The 19,052-nt window shown below is 47.8% G+C and overlaps 1 protein-coding gene across 1 annotated transcript in view; it reads right to left on the reverse strand.

Moving 5' to 3' along the window:
- Positions 1 to 19,052, reverse strand: part of CAPN5 (calpain 5) — a 49,653-nt gene that overhangs the window by 22,945 nt on the left and 7,656 nt on the right. Inside the window, exon 2 of the mRNA XM_085066824.1 lies at positions 11,458 to 11,633. Within this exon, the coding sequence (XP_084922950.1) occupies positions 11,458 to 11,619 (162 nt within the window). The 5' untranslated portion in view covers positions 11,620 to 11,633. The remainder of the gene's footprint in view (positions 1 to 11,457; positions 11,634 to 19,052) is intronic.

Here is a 19,052-nt window from a genome sequence, read left to right on the forward strand (position 1 = left end):
ACCCAGCACTGCCAAGTCCACCACTAAACCACGTCGCTCAGCACCTCATCTACACTCTCCTTGAACATTTCCAGGGATGGTGATTCCAACACTTCCCTGGGCAATCTGTTCCAGTGCCTGACCACCCTTTCAGTGAAGAAATTTTTCTGAATACCTAATCCTTGCAAAGGGGAAGGCAGCACTGGAACTGATTCTATCAGTGTAAGTCTCATCTGTGGGTCAGTCATCCCAGCAAAATCCACTGGGAAGGTTTGCCATATTCCTTGGACTGGAGCTTACCAATATTAAATTACCTGGATTCTTCAGCCCCCATCGAAGCTATGGAGTTTCCACTCACACATTTTGTACCTGGTCTAGACTGGGTGGCCTCAATCCACCTAGGATGACATTCCCTGTATGCTCTGGCTGTACTAAGGTGGGAGCCAAGGACCAAGGCACTCTTCAGCCAGGCTGCAATTCCCCCCAGGATTTCATGGAGCAGTGTGGGGTCCTGGTGTGTGATGCAAAGCACACTCAGAGCCATGGAGCATCATTCCCACGTGCAGAGGTGGGTGATGAAGAAGATACCAGTGGGAACTAGGTCGAAAAGCCAAGAAAAGCTTTGGAACATTTAGTGTTCCTTTTCCTGTGAAAAGTGCTGGAAGTGATAAAGAGCTTGTTCTGCAGCCAGATGGAATTACAGGGCCTGGGATTCGTATGTGCAAAGGGAGGAGAGAAGCAGAGACTCCCTGATCAGAGAAGGTCATGACCTTGGTTTCCTCCCCTCCCTCCCATGCCACAGACAGAAACCAGGTGAGCAATAACATTTATCTAGGCAGCAAACACCACGTCACCCTCCCAGCCCCATGACCCCAAGAGAAGAGGGCAGCACACCAACATCTACACCCACACACACCCTGGGGCCTTCTGGGCTCAGGCTTCAGCCACCACAGAACCAGCAAAAACTGCCTCTTGCCACTCGAGGCTTCAGCAAACAGGAAATCCATCTCATCTCTCATTTATCACAGCCAGATTCCGGGTCCTGGTTGCTCCTAGCCTGGACACAGATGGAGAACAGGAAGGAACAGGAAGGGAAGCAAAAACCTATGGTTGCAGGGAAGCTATGACTTTGATGTGTTGCTCTTAACTCTTCCTTAACCAAGGGAATCATCCATGACTCTTTACCCCCAAGGAGAACCTGTCTTGGAGAAAGCCAAGAATGACAGAATTTCTGAGGTTGGAAAAGAGAAGATCACCAAGTCCAGCCATTAATCCAACACTTCCATGTTCACCACTAGATCATGTTCTCAAGTGCCACAACCCACACGTTTTTTTGAACACTTCTGGAGATGGTTATTCCAAGGATCCTAAGCAACATCAGAGATGATCTGCCCTCCCTAAAATTGTCTGCTGAGATGCCTGCAGACAGCACAACAGAATATCTGAACAAAACACAATTCAGAGAAAGCCTGTGCGGGTGGTTCTATGGAAACATTCAGACTGATAGCACAGGGAGGTCCAAAATAGTGATTCAAAGTTCTGGTGATTCATATCCTTCCTCCTCCAATGGATGTGGGACAGAGGCAGAAATCAGAGCCAGAACAGGACCCTGTCAATGAGGGTCTGATTGCAGAGGTCTGGCTTATGGGTACACTTTGCTCCCTCTGACTTTGGGTTATTGAAGTCCATTAAGAAGGGGAAATAAAAAAAAGACCCAATGACTGCAATTATCTTGTACTTTTTTGCTTCCCACCCAAAACCACGTGGTCTTTCCCTCTGCTCTCCCTTTTGGTACACTTTCCCAAAACACACAGAATTTTCTTCCAAATGCATTTAAAACAGAAAATATCTTTCTTGTCTTCTCCAGCCAGTCCAATTCCACACAGGGTTGTAAGGAGAAAATCACTCTCTAATTGGCTTTATAATTGGTGACTATCTTACCATAACTGTTTCCTGGTGCAGGTTTCTGAGATTCAGATTCACTGGGGATCTGGATCATGTCAAACCAGATATGGGAAGGGAAAAAGCTACAACAGGAGGAGGAATAACCATGGGAGATTCAACATCTGCTGCACGCCAGGACCATTTTTTGCTAACAAGATTTTGCAAGGAACAGACTAGTCTAATTTCATTGCAGAGCCTGGCTGTTTCAGAACAATGCCTTCACTCAGACTTGCAAAATCAGCAAAATAATCTATTAGCATGGCTGCGCTCCCTCCCTCCCTCCCTCCCTTCCTCCCTCCCAGGCAACTGGGAACTGAAATGATCCTGTCTTAAATGTCACTCACTCAGACAAGAGAGCAAGAGGCGCCCAAGCATGGTGAGCAATGGTGACAGAGCAGACACAAAGGTCCCTGTGCTGCTCTGCTGCAGGTACCTGCAATTGGGCTGTGATTGATTTTGCAAAAATGGGAATTAAAAGAAAATGGCACCAGGGTGACAGAGGAAAGGGAAATGGGTGAATTTAGGATACCAGGTTTCAGATGGGTTATTATAGGATCATAGAATCACGGAGTGGTGTGGGCTGGAAAGGACCTTAAAGATCATCCCTCTCCAACCCCCTGCCATAGGCAGGAACACCTTCCACTCGAGCAGGTTGCTCAAACCCCATCCAACCTGGCCTTGAACATTCCCAGGGATGCGGCAGCCACAACTTCTCTGAGCAACCTGTGACAGTGTCTCACCACCTGCACTATAAAAAATCATGTTGTTATATCTATTTTGAATCCATCCTTTTTTAGTTTAAAACCATTATCCCTTGTCCTGTCGCTAGAGGCTCTACTAAAAATATATATACTTGGCAGATCAGCCGCACACACATGATAGGGTAGGCTTGGTTGGGAATATCTACACCCTACAGAACTGTTTGTGGGGGTTTGTATTATCTCAGTCAGGCATCCCTAATGCTAATCCACTCCCAGCATCTCAGTGTATACACATTTGTATTGTTATCAGCTCCCACACCATGCAGAGGGCATTGGACACTCCACCCATGGCAAACAGGACTTGCTTGTGAAGGGAGGCATCCAAAAAACATGCTCCACACGAACTCCTCGACTCAGTTTGTGTCCCACAGCACCATGCTGTGGCATTTATCTTTGCACCAGGAAGAGTGGGGGCAGTGTTTGTTTTGGCACCAAGAAGAGCGGGAATAGAGGCAAACAAGATCTAAAGGTCAATTTGCAGGACCTTGACAGGTCCCTCTGCAGTTTTATCTTCCAGGTGTCCAAAGTACAAAGGCATTACAGATGGATAAAGCAAAGAACTGCTTTGGCTTGAAACTACATGCATCAAGCCCTAGACTTGGAGGATCACAGTCATGCTGGTTCAAGTGAGGGACCATGAACCACAGGCAGGAAGCCTGAGGATGCTCCACATCTTGCACCACTTTTGAGCCATCAGTTCCCACCCTGGAGGAAGCAGTGGTGGGGCCATGCTGGTGGAAAGGGAGGAGCTTATTCAAATAAGTCCTGCTGTGAGAAACTTCAGTATTTTGGGAGGAATGGTCCAAACCCAGGCATTCATCACAGCGCTAATGTGAAATCCTGGAGCAAGCTGATGTGGCCATGAGCTCAGCTGCACTGTTTCTGCCTCCAAGAAACATCATTCAGCAGCAGAATGCTGCCCTGCCTGAATCCCAAATCTTGTGTGTCACTGAAAGCCAATCTTCTAAAACAGGATTTATAAATCTAAATTGTGCAGGGTTTTTTGTTGGTTCTGTTTGTTTGTTTTTAATTATCCTAAGAGTCAAGTTATTGATGGGAAAAGAAGAATATGAAGCTGCAAAGAAAAACTACCTCCACTGTGCATATCTCAGATCAAAACCTCCAAACTCCTTTTCCATGGGGACACCTCCCACACCCCATTGAGCATACTCTCACCATTTCCTTGTCCCAGGGCAAGGAAATACCCTTTGGTTCGTGATTGTGTCACATTCATGGCACCTCCATTCAAAAACAGGACTTGACCCCACCACAATCTAAATTAATCCCTGACTATGCAATGATGATGAAAAATGAGGTTATCATGAGTTTAAGCCATTTAAAGGAACTACTTTCAGCCCACGCCTATTCTGGTTATTCATACATTGGGTGTAGCTTTACAAACAGAATCCTGCTTTATGAGAAAACCACCCTCTAGAAACTTGGAGTCATGAGCTTCTGCTAACTGGGAGAAAGAACATTAATTCTTATGTAACTCTGCCAGTGCCATTTGCATCACACCACAGTCAAAATTTAACCATGACCACTCTCCATTCAGATGGTTTGTCCACCCTTTTTCTTCTTGGAGGGGATTTGGGAGGAAAGCATCAGTGACCAGTAGTTTCTTCCCAAAGATCCAGAAATATCAAAGATGCCTTGTTTTACATTTCCACTCACACACATTCACTCACACACTCTCTTCCACAGTCAAGGAATCCTGGTCTGACCATGAGTTTAGGGAGTCAAGTGGGGCACCCATTGACTCACTGGAGCTGCCTGCTACGAAGGGATTTTGATCCCAGCTCGGGTGGTGGGAGTGTGACTGCCAGAGAGGCTCCTGGATGGTCAGACAGGAAAGTTTCCTTAACACTGAGCAACCAGGTCCAGTGGAAGGTGTCTCTGCCCATGGCAGGGAGCTTGGAACTGGGGGATCTTGAAGCCAAACCAGTCTGTGATTCTATGATAAGTAGCTTTGCAATTGCTCTGCAGGTTGAATGTGCCACTCCAGGACCCCAGAGTCCAGTCTGGGAGGATTTGCACATTCCCTCCCATGGAGCTCAGAGGACCAGATGCTCTTTTCTGCAACATCTTCTGCTATTGTTCTGCTCTTCCTCACTACCAATACAATAATTTCTTGTCACCAACATGCAGCTGCATTAAGAAGCACACAATGAATCTAATCCACAGATTTTACCGTCACTTTTGCTTTTAAGGCCATGTCCTTCTGATGCTGAGGACAGAGCAGACTGGGTGGAAATTTTTTATCAAAGAGAGCTGCACTCATGCTGAGCAGCTTATCAACTCTAGTCCTCACTGGGGCTAAGGGGGAGAGTGTGTTTTCTGGCACCATGAGGCCGTGGCCCTGGGACGATCCGGAGAGACCTGCTGGAATGCAGCCAGGGTCAGCATCACATCTAATGCTACTAGAGACCTTTTAAAATAAGTACAAATAAATACAATGAATCTCTTGTTCATCCTTGAGGGATAGGGGGAGCCTATGAATGGCTTAAAAATGTAAAAACAAGGTCAATTCAGAGATTGCATTAAATGATGACCGAATCCTTTCCTGGCAAGGAGCGGCCAGACGGGCAATCAGCTCCAGTTTTACTGAAAACAGCAGATAAATTAACAGGCAAGTGGCTCATAAATTCTTAAGCCAAGAAATGCAAAGGTCTGGAAGGATTTCAATCCCTGTGATAGACCCCAGAGTCTGTTGACTCTTTTTGGGGGAGATGATCCCTCAGTCAATCCAGCAGCACAGAGGAGCCCCAGCGTCAACACTAACCTCAAGCATTCTTTGGGTGAGACCAAAACTTAGAGAGACAGGCCAAGACAATGCAAAAAGCCCAGAAAAGACACCCCTGGAGCATAGAAGTTAGTATTTTAGTCTTTCTGGAAGAAAAACCTCCAAGTGGGACACCAGAAAGTTTTTGCACCCAATGGCCATTGCCAGTGTATAGCTCCTCCCTGATGAACTTTTGGTGAGCTTTGGAGAGCAAAGAACTGCAGGAACTTAACCTCTGTCTTCCCCATTATCTTCACTCTTGTGTTTCTGCCAGCTTCCCAGTCTGCACTATACACTGGGGAAAAGACCTTTTAATGCAGAAATTTGTGGGCAGGGAAATGCTGGTCCTGCTTTTAGAGAATTAGTTCATTGACTCCTTTCCCCTTCCAGGAAACCCCCATGGGGATTGATTGTATAACCCTCACTCATCAAGAGAAAAGAGCTAAGTGCTTAATAATGTAAAGAAAAGTAGAGCTAAGAGATGCTCTCCCATCCTGCAACACCTCCTACGAAGACAACAGCACCCAGTTCAGGAGACAATGGACATAATGTATCCTGCATGATAGGACAAAGCAGAATGGCCTTAAGGTGAAATAGGGTAGATTTCTATTAGATGTTAGGAAGAAATTCTTCCCTGTGAGGGTGGAAAACAGGACACTGGAACAGGTTGTCCAGAGAAGCTGTGGATGCCATACCCCTGGAAGTGTTCAAGGCCAGGCTGGATGGGGCTTTGAGCAACCTGGTCTAGTGGGATGTGTCCCTGCCCATGGAACTAGAGGATCTTTAGGATCCCTTCCAATCCAAACCATTCTATGATTCTGTGAACGCACAAAACCCCTATACACAACCCAGGGTAGATACATACCAGGACAGCAGGGAGTGGCCACTGAAAACTCCTATTTTCTTGGTTTATAAAACAAGATTCCTCTTGTCTGTCTGGAAAAAAAAACCCTCAGGACTGTGACTGAGAGCATCTCTCCCCAGTGCCACAGCAGGGCTGTAAATGCCATGGCCCTAAGACCTCCTGCTTCCACAACCCTTTCTAAAACCCCTGGCCTGCCTCTCTCCCCCAGCACTACTCTCTCAGGCTTTCCCCTCCAAATGACATTGCCTTCATCCAGATGAAATAATATTACCATTTAGCAAGAATCTACCTTTATGCTCTTTAATCAGTGACAATCTCCCTTGACAATTAATTCCTGCAGAGATAATTCAGCACTTGCAAGTAAATACCAGAGAGAGATAAAAATACTGAGAAACAGGGATGGAGGGCAAAACTCTTCCCCTGAAGATGGGAGGGTGCAGACTTCATCCAAGAGAGTTTCTCTGGTGGTTGCAACCAGCCAGGTTTGAACTCACAGTGCAGGGATGGAAAAAACCATCTCCATGCTCAACCTTGCTCCCTGGGAAGAGCTAAAGGACTAGAGCATGCAGCTCATGTGGTTCAACATCACCCCTGTGCATGATGTAAGCCTCTCACCAGGCTTCATTTGCTTCCCACAGGCGCAGTGATGCCCATTTGTCTTGGCTGGTGATCAATCCCAGCAGCAGGTCTTAGCTTGGCAGGCTGAATCTGAACCAAGTAGTCCCCTTGCTGCAGAGAGAAAACAAGCCCTGGGTGAAGCCCAGAGGTACTAAAGACAGACCCTAACTGAACCCTGTCCCAGTCCCATGGTATCACTGGAAGCACTCTGTACCCAAGAAGGGAGCTTAGGACACTGATGATTAGAAGAGATTAACTCTTTTCCCACAGGGTAGGTGAGTCTCTTCTACCTTAGACCATCACAATTTTTTCCACAGTGGATCAACGACACAGCACATTCCCCAGATCTCTCCTTATTTTTGTCACTCATCCTGCACCTCATCCATCCCCTTCTACTCATCTTTGTGCCACCCCTCCCAACTTACCAACCCCCCAAACAGCCAGATCCGCTCACCCGATGCACAGACCAAACCTCCTGCTTCCAACGTGCACTGCCAGTATTCCTGTCTCAAAAGGGGAGGGGAAAACTCAGAGCTTGAGGATCAGGCTGAGATTTCCACTGGGAGTGGTACTACTTGCATGGATACAGATCTCCCTCTCCTTCACATGGCAGCATGCAGAGCACAAGGGAAAGAAGTTTCAAGCAAGGTGCTGGGATTTGGGCTTAGCTCAAAAGCTCTGTTTAATTTCTAATGCCACAGCTGAGTGCTGCTGCAAAAAGGAGCTGCTGATGCTGCCTTAGTGATCTCCAGAATCTGCTTTGGCTAGGCAACGAGCAGCCAGATTTGTTTTTAAGTGGATTCACTAAGCAGTGCTCTTCAGGACCCCCTTCCCTGCTCAGGCTGATGCTGTGGTTTCCCTCCCTCCGAAGCATCCCAGTAATTGGCTTTCTGGCTTCACTGGGCTGCATCACGAAGGCGTCCAGCAAACAACCACCGGAGCCAAAACACGATTAGAGGGCTCAAACAGCTGCTCCCTCTGCAAAGATCTGGCATCCAGAGCAGGGCTGGAGGCCAAGGGAAGCAGGGAGGGAGGGAGGACACCCTGCTGGAAATAATAAGGCTGAGCCCGTTCCAGGAAAGGCTGCAGTGCCGGATGCAGGAGGAAGTTGAAGCAAAACAGCCTGACCAGGGAAGGGACCAGAGCTGTTCCTCAGTCTCCCGTTTTTCCCTCTGCCCAGAAAAACCTCAAGCAAAAGGCAGAAACAGGTTTTGGGGTTTTTTCTGCCAAAGCAGCCTCAGGCTTTGGGAGTGTATGGAGGAACAGAAAGGATGTTGGAAGGATATCTGGGAAAGCAGAGATGCACACACAGAGGATGGACTGTTTAGAACCATACTAGTGCCATGTAAGTACACAGAAATAAGATCCTGCATTCCCAGCATCCCAGTGAGTTCACTGTGGTTACTTTTCACACGCAAGTGCTTTGTCTGAAAAATCACAGAATGGTTTGGGTTGGGAAGGACTTTCAAGATCAGCTAGTTCCAAGCCCCTGCGGGGGGCAGAAACACCTTCCACTAGACCAGGTTGTTCAAAACCCCATCCAACCTGGCCTTGAACACTACAGCAGCTGCAGCTTCTTTGGGCACAACTTATCTCCTACATCTGATTTCTTTCCGTAGATCACTAGTGACAACTTTTCCAAGAAAGCAAGTGGTTGTTTTTAACAGCGGACAGCTTTTATTTCCACTCTCCACCCACTCTATTCTCACAGCAAAGCTAGAGACACGATGAGCTCTTATGTTTTATCACACAGTTTTAGCTGAAACTCTCCAAAACAACCCATGGCTGTGGCCCTGAGAGATAAAAGTGTGTACACACCATCCCTTCCCTGCAGACAGTATCCCTGGGACTGGGGACTCCATTTCTCGGTAAAGAAATCCCCAAAACAGCATCTGCCAAAAGCTGGATGAATCACTGCTTGTTTTTTTCTGGACAAGGATTAACTGTGATTGCCTAAGAGAAGATTTGCTGGCTGTAATAGAAAGAAGATGCTGTGGTTCAATAACTGTGCCATGCCATTCACTAGCACACAAGCAGAACAGCTGATTTGAACTTCATGGACATTTTGGACCCTACTGAATCCTGCATTATATTGGAAAAGCTGATAGTGCTTGCTTTCTTCCAGAAGATGCTGGGATTTTTCCTGGACTCTCTCCCTTAGAGAGACAGTATGAATTCAGGCAGAATTGGGTCCAGCAACTAAAAATGTCATTTTGCATTGTCTGCTGGCACAAAGCAATTCACCCTGTGAAATTTAGTTACTTTTGCTGAAATGAGCAATTGAGAGAAAGAACCTGGAGAAATGCTTTTGATATAGGCTTCTGGAAACTTCAGCAGTAGACAGGGCAGGTGTGAGCTCAAATTCTATTTTTTAATGGTGATTTTGTGGTCAAGGCAGCTGAGCAGGTCTGATCAAACAATCCTACCTGACAGTGGCATCCATGAGTCTGCTACTGCTCAGCATTCATTCCTTCTGGCGCCCAAACTGCTGGAAAAGTTCCCTTTGTCTGGTGCAGAGGCAGCAAAACAAGGACCACCTCTATGTCTTGTTAAGCCATAGGACCTCGCTGGCACATGGGACTCACTTCCAGCCTCCATTCCCACTGACAGCCCATGCCAGAAAGAGCCCTGTTTCAACATTCTGTGCTAATTCCTTTAACTTCAAGGGTCCCTTCCTACCCAAATTGTTCTGTGATCCTATGAAACTGCAGAGCTGGGTGGCTGGAAAGACTTTGAATTCACTCCATGCTTCAGCAGGGATGGGTTTGGACTAGGTGAGCATGACACTTTGCAGGTGAGGTTCAGAAAGCTTTCTTAGAAAGAGCTTATGCTCTAGAGAGCAAGGCAGCAATAGGATAATAGCTGCCTGAACACCAAGGGCTGCAAGTAAGATGAAAGCCTGAAAAGCACATGGAGAAAAGCTCTGAGATACTCATCAGGAGACAACCAAATTTTGTCCCTCTACAGCTGGATCCAACCCTCTGTCTTTAGACACGAGGCTGAATTAACATGTGTCCCTGAATGCAAACCAACAAGGGGATCTCAAACAAATCCCCACATTTTAGTCCCAGAGGAAGTTGTTTAGAAAGTCTCAGCTATCACCTATCTGCTGCACCAATGGAATGTGCAAGGTGTGTCCACCTTGGCCCCCAAGTCAGACCAAACCATGGCTGTCATTGTTTTCAGAAGGCAGCTGTGCACACAGCCTTTTTCCCCTCCAGCAGACAAGGGGAGTAAGCTAAAGCACACACAGGGCTTTGCACAAACCCAGAGCCCAGGCAGAGCTGGGGAAGAGACAAAGGCAGAGCAGAGGGAAGCAAGACCTCCTCCCACAAGGAGCCTGGTGGGATGCTGGGGGGCTCAGCCCCTCTGGCCACACAACAAGAGTCACTTCAGCTCCATCTCTCCCTTCACACAAAGCCTTTTTGTCCACCCCCCTCCAGACTGCCCTTGCCCAGACAGACACAGCACTGTCTTGTGAAGGCCAGCTGATTTTCTGGGCTCTCAGCGGGGGTGAAGATGGTGACGGCAGCCCAGGCAACCCTACAGCACTGAAATGCCACCAAGTCCCATCTGGAAAAGCATGGGCTGGGCAAAGAGGGCTGCTGCTCCCCACAGAGAATGAAGGAAACCCAGGTGTGTGAGATGCTGGGATACTGCCACTCCCCAACCACAATTATCACTGCTGCCTGGGACTCCTTGTGCTGCCTGGCAGTCAGAGCACTGGTCTCATGGTCAACTCCAGGCAGACAGCCATAACAGGACATAGAAATTCCTGAGAGCACCCTCAGGTCCTGATGTCCATCCTTTGGGCTGGCACTGAGGACAGCAGAAGAGAGACTGGCAATGCTGGGGACAGGCAATGTCACCCCAGCCTCCCACAGCCTGTCTCCATGAAAGACACAGCAGCATGGAGGAGAGGCAGAATGCTTTCCCAGAGGACATGGTTTTTGCACAGAAGAGGAAGGATGGGTACAACCACCCCCTTCCCCAAAACCACCTCACCTACCCAAAGCTTATCTTCTTTTCCCTTTCCAAATGGACCACCAAGAGTATTCTAGTGGAAGGTGTCCCTGCCCTCAGCAGGAGGGCTGGAACTAGATGATCTGTAAGGTTCCTTCCAACCCAAACCATTCTGTGATTCAGTGAGAACACCTCGCCTTGCTGGACCCACCAGCCTTACAGGAGTGCACAACACCAACCCAGCTGCAAACCATCTCTCTGGTTTCTGCATGGGGAAACTGAGTCATGGAAAAGCCTCCCTTGCTCTTGGATGTCACTGGCTGCAGAAAAGCCTGGACCTGAGTGCAAGAGGTCTGCCTGCCACCCTAGAGGCTCTCAATATCAGGTCTGGGCAAATAAATGCTGTTGGGGTGAGGAGATGTCAACTGGGCCTTCACAGCCTTGGTGAATGCCTTGATGAAGGGTGCACTGTGCATTTTTAGGAATGCCTAAGAGCAGAGATGGTAGAAAGCAGTGCTGAGGGACAAGGGGAGAGGTGCACTCACTTTGGGTCGCTTCCACTGGATGCCCTGGATCCTTGACTTGTAGAAGAGCGAGTCGTCGTTGGCGGGGAAGAGAGGATCCTCAAAGAGCTGCTTGCGCCGCTGGCACTCCTTCTTCAGAGAGGCGTAGCGCTGGTTCTCGTACGGCTTCACCGAGGAAAACATCCTTCCCCACGGCTCTGGAGGACAGGCAGGGCAGAATGAGACAGGGCAAGGTCTGGCCAGGGACACTCAGTCCTCCTCTGCAGCATCTGAGTGTCAGGACCAAGACATTGTGGCTGAAGATTATCACCTCTGAGCCCAAGTGTGCCTTGTTGATCCCCCGGGATTTGGACTCCCATTTACCCCCCAAGCTGGCCAAACACCACCAAACCAGGCATTGTAGTAGGTGATAACTGGTGTCCTGCTTCTTAAAGAAATTGTAACTCAATTGGGAAAAACACAGCCCTCAGAGGCAAAGGAGGAAAAGACACAGCCTTGTAAGTCGGGTGTGAGAGTTGTGGGGGCTCAGCCTACCCAGAGCACCCCCACCATGGAGCCTCAGCTCACAAAATCATGCATTTCATGATTTTGTCAGGGACACCAATTTCTCAGCAGACTTTATCAGATCTGGTTTTAATTAAAATAAAGGTCTCCTGGCAGAGCACCACGTGTTTCTGGATTAATTATTCTTTCCTGACAAGCGTCTTGCTTCCAGGGCAGAGATATGAATTTAGCAATCCAGACAACAGCAGGAAACCATTGCTCAAAAGCCCCCCAGAGAGAGATCAGCACCTCTCCATCACTGCTCCATCACCCCTGCCTTTTGGTCACTGGATACCAACCCCTTTGCTCAGGCACAAGGAAAAGGGGTGCTCTGCACTTTTCCCCACTATTTAATCACAGACTTTTTCCAAAGCTCCTTCCCTAAAGCTTCTCTGTATTTATTTATAACAGCCATGTACAATCCTTATCTCTCCCCAAAAAAGAGATGTTCTTTTTCAAAAGTTGACCATTAGTGAGCTCAGTTGGGAAATGTCTAGTATGGCTTCCTAAAGAAACAGGAATTTGTGTGCCACATAACCACAGAATCATGGAATCATTCAGGTTGGAAAAGACCTCCAAGATCACTTATTCCAATCATTAACCCAGCACTGCCAAGTCCAGCCCTAAAGCACATCCCTAAGTGACATAATCCCAGCTGTAGTCTCCAACATGGTAAAACTAAGAGTGCTCCATCCAGCAGGTGGATGCATCCAGCAAGCTGACTTCTCATCCCTCCTCTATCCCATATAGAAACCATATATGCTTGTTGAGGTATTATCTCACGTGGTGGGATAATGAAGTTGAGATAATGGCTAATTGAAACCAGCTAATTCGTGAACATCCAAAATCCCACGGATTATATGATCACTTACTGTTGGCACCAATTTTAGTAGCAATGTCACATTCCCTGTTAATGAACCACTAGGATTAGCTGAAGGAAAGTAGGTGTCTGAGAGCTCAACTAATGCCCATTCCAATCACAGCAATGCTCCAGGAGCATCGCCCACCCAGCCAGCCTTCTCTCCTCTGGGAGAGAAAAAAACACTTCACTTCTGCAAAGCTGAAGAGCAAAGCACAGGTTTTAATTGACAGCATTTATCAGCTTGATTAGCAGCACAAGTGCTCATCACTCAGAGCTTAAGTGAACCCAAAATAATCCCTTCGCTGGCTGTTCCACAGGTCTCTGCTACCAAGGATCAGTTGCTCAAGCAGCTTGTGGGTTGCTTTGTGCCAGCCAGACACCTTTCTCCAAATCATCCGCCCTGTCCCAGCCCCATGCCCCAAAATGCAGCCACTGCAAATAACAGTAAAAAGGGGCAATTAGGCCTTTTATTAAACGCAATCTGAACTGCAAGAGAGGCACCACTGCATAGTCTGCATAGGATGGGCTGGGGCAACAGGTAGGTGCACCTTTCATGATGAGACCTAGACCTGTGTGGCCAAAAACCCACCTACCTCGAGAACATAGTGAGTGTTCAGTGATGATTCCTCAGGATTGTTGATTTGAGTTTGCAACATCTTAGCTTGTGTGCCAAAGACAGCAGCTCTGCCTCCAGCAAGGCACATGACATGCTGTCTTTGGAAACCAAGGCAAGCACCTGGCCTGTGCAGCTATTCCCAGGCCCAGGTATTAACCCAAGTGAGTTAAAATACTTGCACAGGTATTCATTCACACAGGAGCCTTTGGAGGCAGCTCAGCCATGCACTGAGGTGCTGTAGTATGAAGGGCTTAGAGCGATGCTCATGGGATTTTCTCCCTGCCATCAGCACTAGATGCTTTGTAACATCCCAGATGCTACAAAGAGGCCCAAGTGCATCACCTGCCCTCAGAAAAGCCTTAAAAATAAATGGCCTGACATAAACCCCCAAATACACCAAATTTACTCCTTGTGGAAAGGCTGACAGCCTCATTGAGCAGCGAATGCACACAGTAGTCCAATCCACCCTGCTAAGATAGCCAGGGAACAGGTTTACCTCCAGATCTCCAGCAGAGGAAGGAGTGAAAAATAAGGTGTACCCAGGGAGGTCATGCAGACATCTTGGCTCTGAACAAGCTCCTTTTGAGTAACAAACAGGGAAGACTTTCACAGTGATAGAGCTCATTGCTACAGAGAGACACCAGGAAAGCAGCAGTGGTGGGAAAGGGTGGTTGGCAACTGCCTTCTGCAGGAATACAACAAGCTGAGAGAGGAGGAAGATGTTGGTAACTGACATGCAAGGTGAATTGCTTGGAGTGGTGCATGGACTGGGCTGGCAGACAGGAAAGAATATTTCCATGGGAGGTTGTGCAGAAAGAACCAGCAAGATTAGGAAGGGAGCCTGGAAAGGAGGGGAAGAGGGAGGTCTGGTGCTTTTCTAAAAGCCATGCTCAAGTTAAAGGCAGGAGTTTTGGGTTTGATGTAGGAGATGCTGGATGCTGCTCTGCAGCCTGTACCATGGCCAAAGGCTGGCACTTGGCTGCTCATTCATAAAATTACTGCTACCCCCTGCAGCTTGGAGCTGTGCTTTCCAATGATCCCTGCAACACTGACTTCCACAAGACACCCTGAGCAATGTCCATCCCTGGGAGAACAGGACCGCGGTCATCTCAGCCAAGGAGTTCCAGCCTTTCTGATGCCCAAATTTGCCTCAATTTTGCCCTGCTATCCCACCCCACAGTGACTGTCATTGCCAGCCATCTGTCCTCGCTGCAGGGCTACTCTCACATGACAGCATGTAGATGGATTTGAGTTGCAAAGGAAATGCTAAGCAGAAGGAGAAGGGATACTGTTCAGGATTACTTAGAAAAACAAACCAAAAAACCACCTTGCAAAATAATTAAAAGGAAGGGGCAGAGGGAATGTTCTTAGGGCAGTGTTAAAATTCATTACTCTCTCTAATTTGCAGCATTTCATGCTTACCAGGCTGAACTTCACCTCTGCCACATTAAAATGCCCAAAGGCTGTCTAATTACTCTTTGCCTTCTTGCACCAAGCTCAGACACTCCAGGAGCACAAGGACTGGGTGCTTTCATGCCTGATTTGAATTAACAACCCTACACTTGCATATGCATGTATTTGCATGTGAGCAGGGAGGTGAATCTGTACTCACCACTCTTAGCTGTGCTGAATTTTTATGAATAGTGGTATGATCCCAACCTCAGGCCAGCCACGAAGGAGTTACACAAAAAACTACTTTGTTGGAAGACTGAGCCAGACTTATGACTCAGGGTGTTGTGGACTGCCCTTTTCACCTCCAGCATCATCCAGGTGCTCCAGCTCCTGCCAGCTGGTAACAGTCAGGGCTCTAAGAACTGCAACAGGGAGAAGGCCTGAAAGTGTTTGCACTGGCCAGGACCAAATACTTGCTGAAAGGCTCTTCTTTCCCCCTACAAACCTCTTCCTCTCCTTGCTTTCCAGCTCAAGAGTCTCCTGCCCCTCGGGTAGGCTCACCACGCTTGTGTTATCGCAAGGCTGCAGCCTGGCCAGGAGCAAAGCCTCCTTGCTTGTAGATCCTGCAGCTGTCTTCCTCTAGGTTAGACAAAACACTTTGTTCTTAGAGGACAGGAGCTGCTGCCCTTCAGCTCTGCTCTCACTGAACAGGAGACAGCTTGGATATCACATTGCAAAGGCACAGGATCAGCCAGGGAGAAGATGAAGCAGGAACCAGACATGTGCTCCTCAACCAGGTGCAGTGTTACGGGGCTCAACAGTGGGGTGTTCAGAGCAGCAGCCAGGCTTTTTCTAGAAATGTTATTAAATAACTTTTTACAGCCTCCTTGGGTGTTTCTATTGACAGACATGGGGCAACACCAGGGTTATCTTTTCACCTACCAACCCAAAAGTCCAGCTCAGCAGAGGAAACCCTGTGGATGCAAAGAGAGCTTTATATACTGTTTCTCCAGGATCCAGGGAAGAAGAATTGAATTGTCACTCACTGTCTACACTGAACACAAGATAAGCACTCCACACCTCTTGGCCAACAGCTCCATGACAACCATGAACAAAAAAGCCTCAAGCTACCTTAGAATCACAGAATGGTTTGGGTTGGAAGGGACCTTCAAGATCCTCCAGTTCCAACCCTCCTCATACAGCTCCTCTGGGCAACCTGTGCCAGTGCCTGTGCCATTCCCAAAGCCCTTTCCCATTCCCAAGTGTGCCTGTACCATAGCTTTGCTTCAGACCCCAAATGGCATGGCCCAGAGCCAGCAGCACAGTGCAGCATCCTGCATTAGCAATGTCCACAAGGAGTGGAAGCTGAAACCACAGTGATGGAGATTAGAAAACAAGACATCATTTCTTCTCAAATTGACTGCGGTTAACCAGGGAAGCTAATTCCTATGGGAAGTCATAGGTACCTCATCCCCAGATGTTTCTGAGCACAGTTAGACATCTTTACAGACCAGATGCTTTAGCCAAAATGCAAATTACTGAACATTTACAGTGGTTACTTGCTGAAACAAAACAGTTGAAGAACAGAGCACTGAATGTCCCCTTCTGGCCTTTATCTCTTCTCTTCATCAGGTCATATCTCTGTTCTCATTTAAGAGCTAAAAGCTCTGCTAGGCTAAAAGTGAAATAATAATTTTTACTCTTAATTATGTTTACATCGAGCTCTGATTTTAATCAGTGATTTGCTACAGCACAGATGGCATCCAAATCAGGACACCTTAACATGGCACCTTTCAGCCTGAGGGTTAATCTTGCAGGAGCACACAGAGGCACAAGCCATTCCCCCTCAGAAACTGAGTGTGGTGGATTTAGCCCCAAAAATCATCCCGATGGGGTTAGGGGCTGTTAGTTCTAAGTGAGTAAACCCTCTGCATCAACACAGCTTTTTGCAAGCATATAAGTACAGCAAATGCTCCCTGAAGAATCCTCCTCCGTGGAGCAGAAAAAAGCATCACTCCCTCTGCAAAGATCCTGGTCCCTTCTGCAAAACACTCCAAGACTTTCAAAGAAAGATGCTGTCTAACAGCTGGCTATTACTGAAAATAAACTCAAAAAAAATGTCCTTTTGACAAGGGCATGTAGTGATAGGATAATGGGGAATGGCTTTAAACAGAAAGGGAGTAGGTTTAGATTTGATATCAGGAAGAAATGCTTCACTGTGAAGGTAGTGAGGCTCAGGCACAGGTTGCACAGAGAAGCAGTGGCTGATCCAACCTGGAAATGTTCAAGGCCAGGCTGGATGGGGCTCTGAGCATGCTGGTTTAGTGGAAGGTATCCCTACCCATGGCAGGGGGTTGGAACTAGATGGTTGTTAAAGCACCTCTAACCCAAAGAATTCTATGGCTCTATGAATCAAAAGAAATCTTTCATTAAAAAGCACATTTGCACCAGGGCCAGGGAAAGGGCAGGGTTACACATCCTGGCAGAAAGCCACCGCCAGTGACTCTGTATCACCAAAACACGCCTGGCTGTCAGCATCTGCACAAAATCAACTGGAGATAAGATGGCACATTTGGAGGCTGTTTCCGGCAATGCACAGTGATTTTTATCAGACTTGGTTTTTTTCCTCTGTTTTTTTTCCCCCAGAACATCACTCTTTCATTACTTAACAGCAAAATGACAGCACAGGGAGAGACATAGCCAGCCAGTGGGTCCACATGTGTGTGCAGGACTGGAATTTTTTTTCCTGGGAAGGCCAGGGTTAACAGGAGGGTCTGGGCATCCTTGAATAGCCATCTCCTTCAGGAGCCAGTGGGGTGTGCTGACCAGGAGCTCCCTTTCTGCTTGGATGACTCACACTGGGACAGAGGCCTTTGACTGGGGAGTTCCTCATTCCTTGCAGATATGAGTCACCCTTTGCAACCACAGTCAGATGTTGGAGCTGCAGGAACAAAAGGCAGCCCCACACTGGGAATGCTCTCCTAACCCTGTGCTGGCTCCAGCTCTGCCTGGCCAGAGCTTTGCACACAAATTGGGCTTGTGGCACCAGCCAGACCACTCAGGGTCCAGCTCATCCCAATCCACTCATGGTCTGGGGAGAACACAGAAAATTTTGGGTACCTTCCACATGCTGTTTGATCCCTGAGCCAGCACTACTGGTTGTGTTATGCTAGGCTTGCTTCCCAGGCCACAGTGGGGTTAAAAACCCTTGGAGATCAGCAGGAGTTGCAGGAAAAGCAACAAAAGGTGAATTAATGGGCTTTGCCAATGCCAAGTCCCTGGATGACAGCCATGACTTCACTAACCCCTCATGCCTCAGCACACCCTGACCCTGGTTAATAATTGTACGGAGTAGCACAGAGCAGCAGCAACACCAAAGCACTCCCAAGCTCACTCAGGAGCCAACACAGCCTCCAAAGAAACACCTTTGTGTGGGAGAAGGCAATAAGGCACGTGACACTGCTCACACAGAGCAGGTGTTCAGGCACTGGAATAATAAAACCTAGGAAGAGCAGACTCACACACACAGAATTGAGCCACCTGCACCTATGGCCATCCAGCCACATGGCTCCTGCTTATCCCAAGAGGGCTCTCACCCCACACAAGGATCATGTTGAACACAAACCACACACCCCATGAGGTTACAGAGGTGCTGTGCCCTTCTCAGCATCCATTTTGATCACCAGGAGAGGAGAGAAAGCTATCTTTGCAGGATTAGACTGAACGTGTATTTTTATTATTTATTCAGTGTTTCTAATTGAACATCTAGACCAGCTTCTTTGAAATCCAGTCACACTGACTCCACTGGAAGTCTTGCACCACATCAATACACTCAGCTGGCTTTCTTGCCAGCTTGGCAAAAAAATTATGGTCTAAAGGCAGGCATGTACCTTTATGAGGTGGACAGAGGGAAGGACAGGACAGTCACAGGGCATTGCTTGACGTAGCCATGTAAGCCTTTTTCTTGGGCATTAGGGGTCACAGAGGTGCTTATTTAAGAGGCTGAATAACTGGAAAATCCATTCAGAAAACTCATCATTAGTGCAGATAAAATGCAGCACGTCTCCATGCAAATGCTCTGCCTTCAACAGCTTCCGCAGCCTCTGGGATGATTAAAGCAATTGAAGTTCAAACGACGCACAGAGACGCATGCAGGAGGAGCAGAGGAGATAACGGGGCTGCAGCTCCTCTGTAGGAGAGTGA

Source organism: Lichenostomus cassidix, chromosome 1, assembly GCF_008360975.1.
Source record: "Lichenostomus cassidix isolate B80296 chromosome 1, HeHo_3.0, whole genome shotgun sequence".
NCBI classification, from domain to species: Eukaryota; Metazoa; Chordata; class Aves; order Passeriformes; family Meliphagidae; genus Lichenostomus; species Lichenostomus cassidix.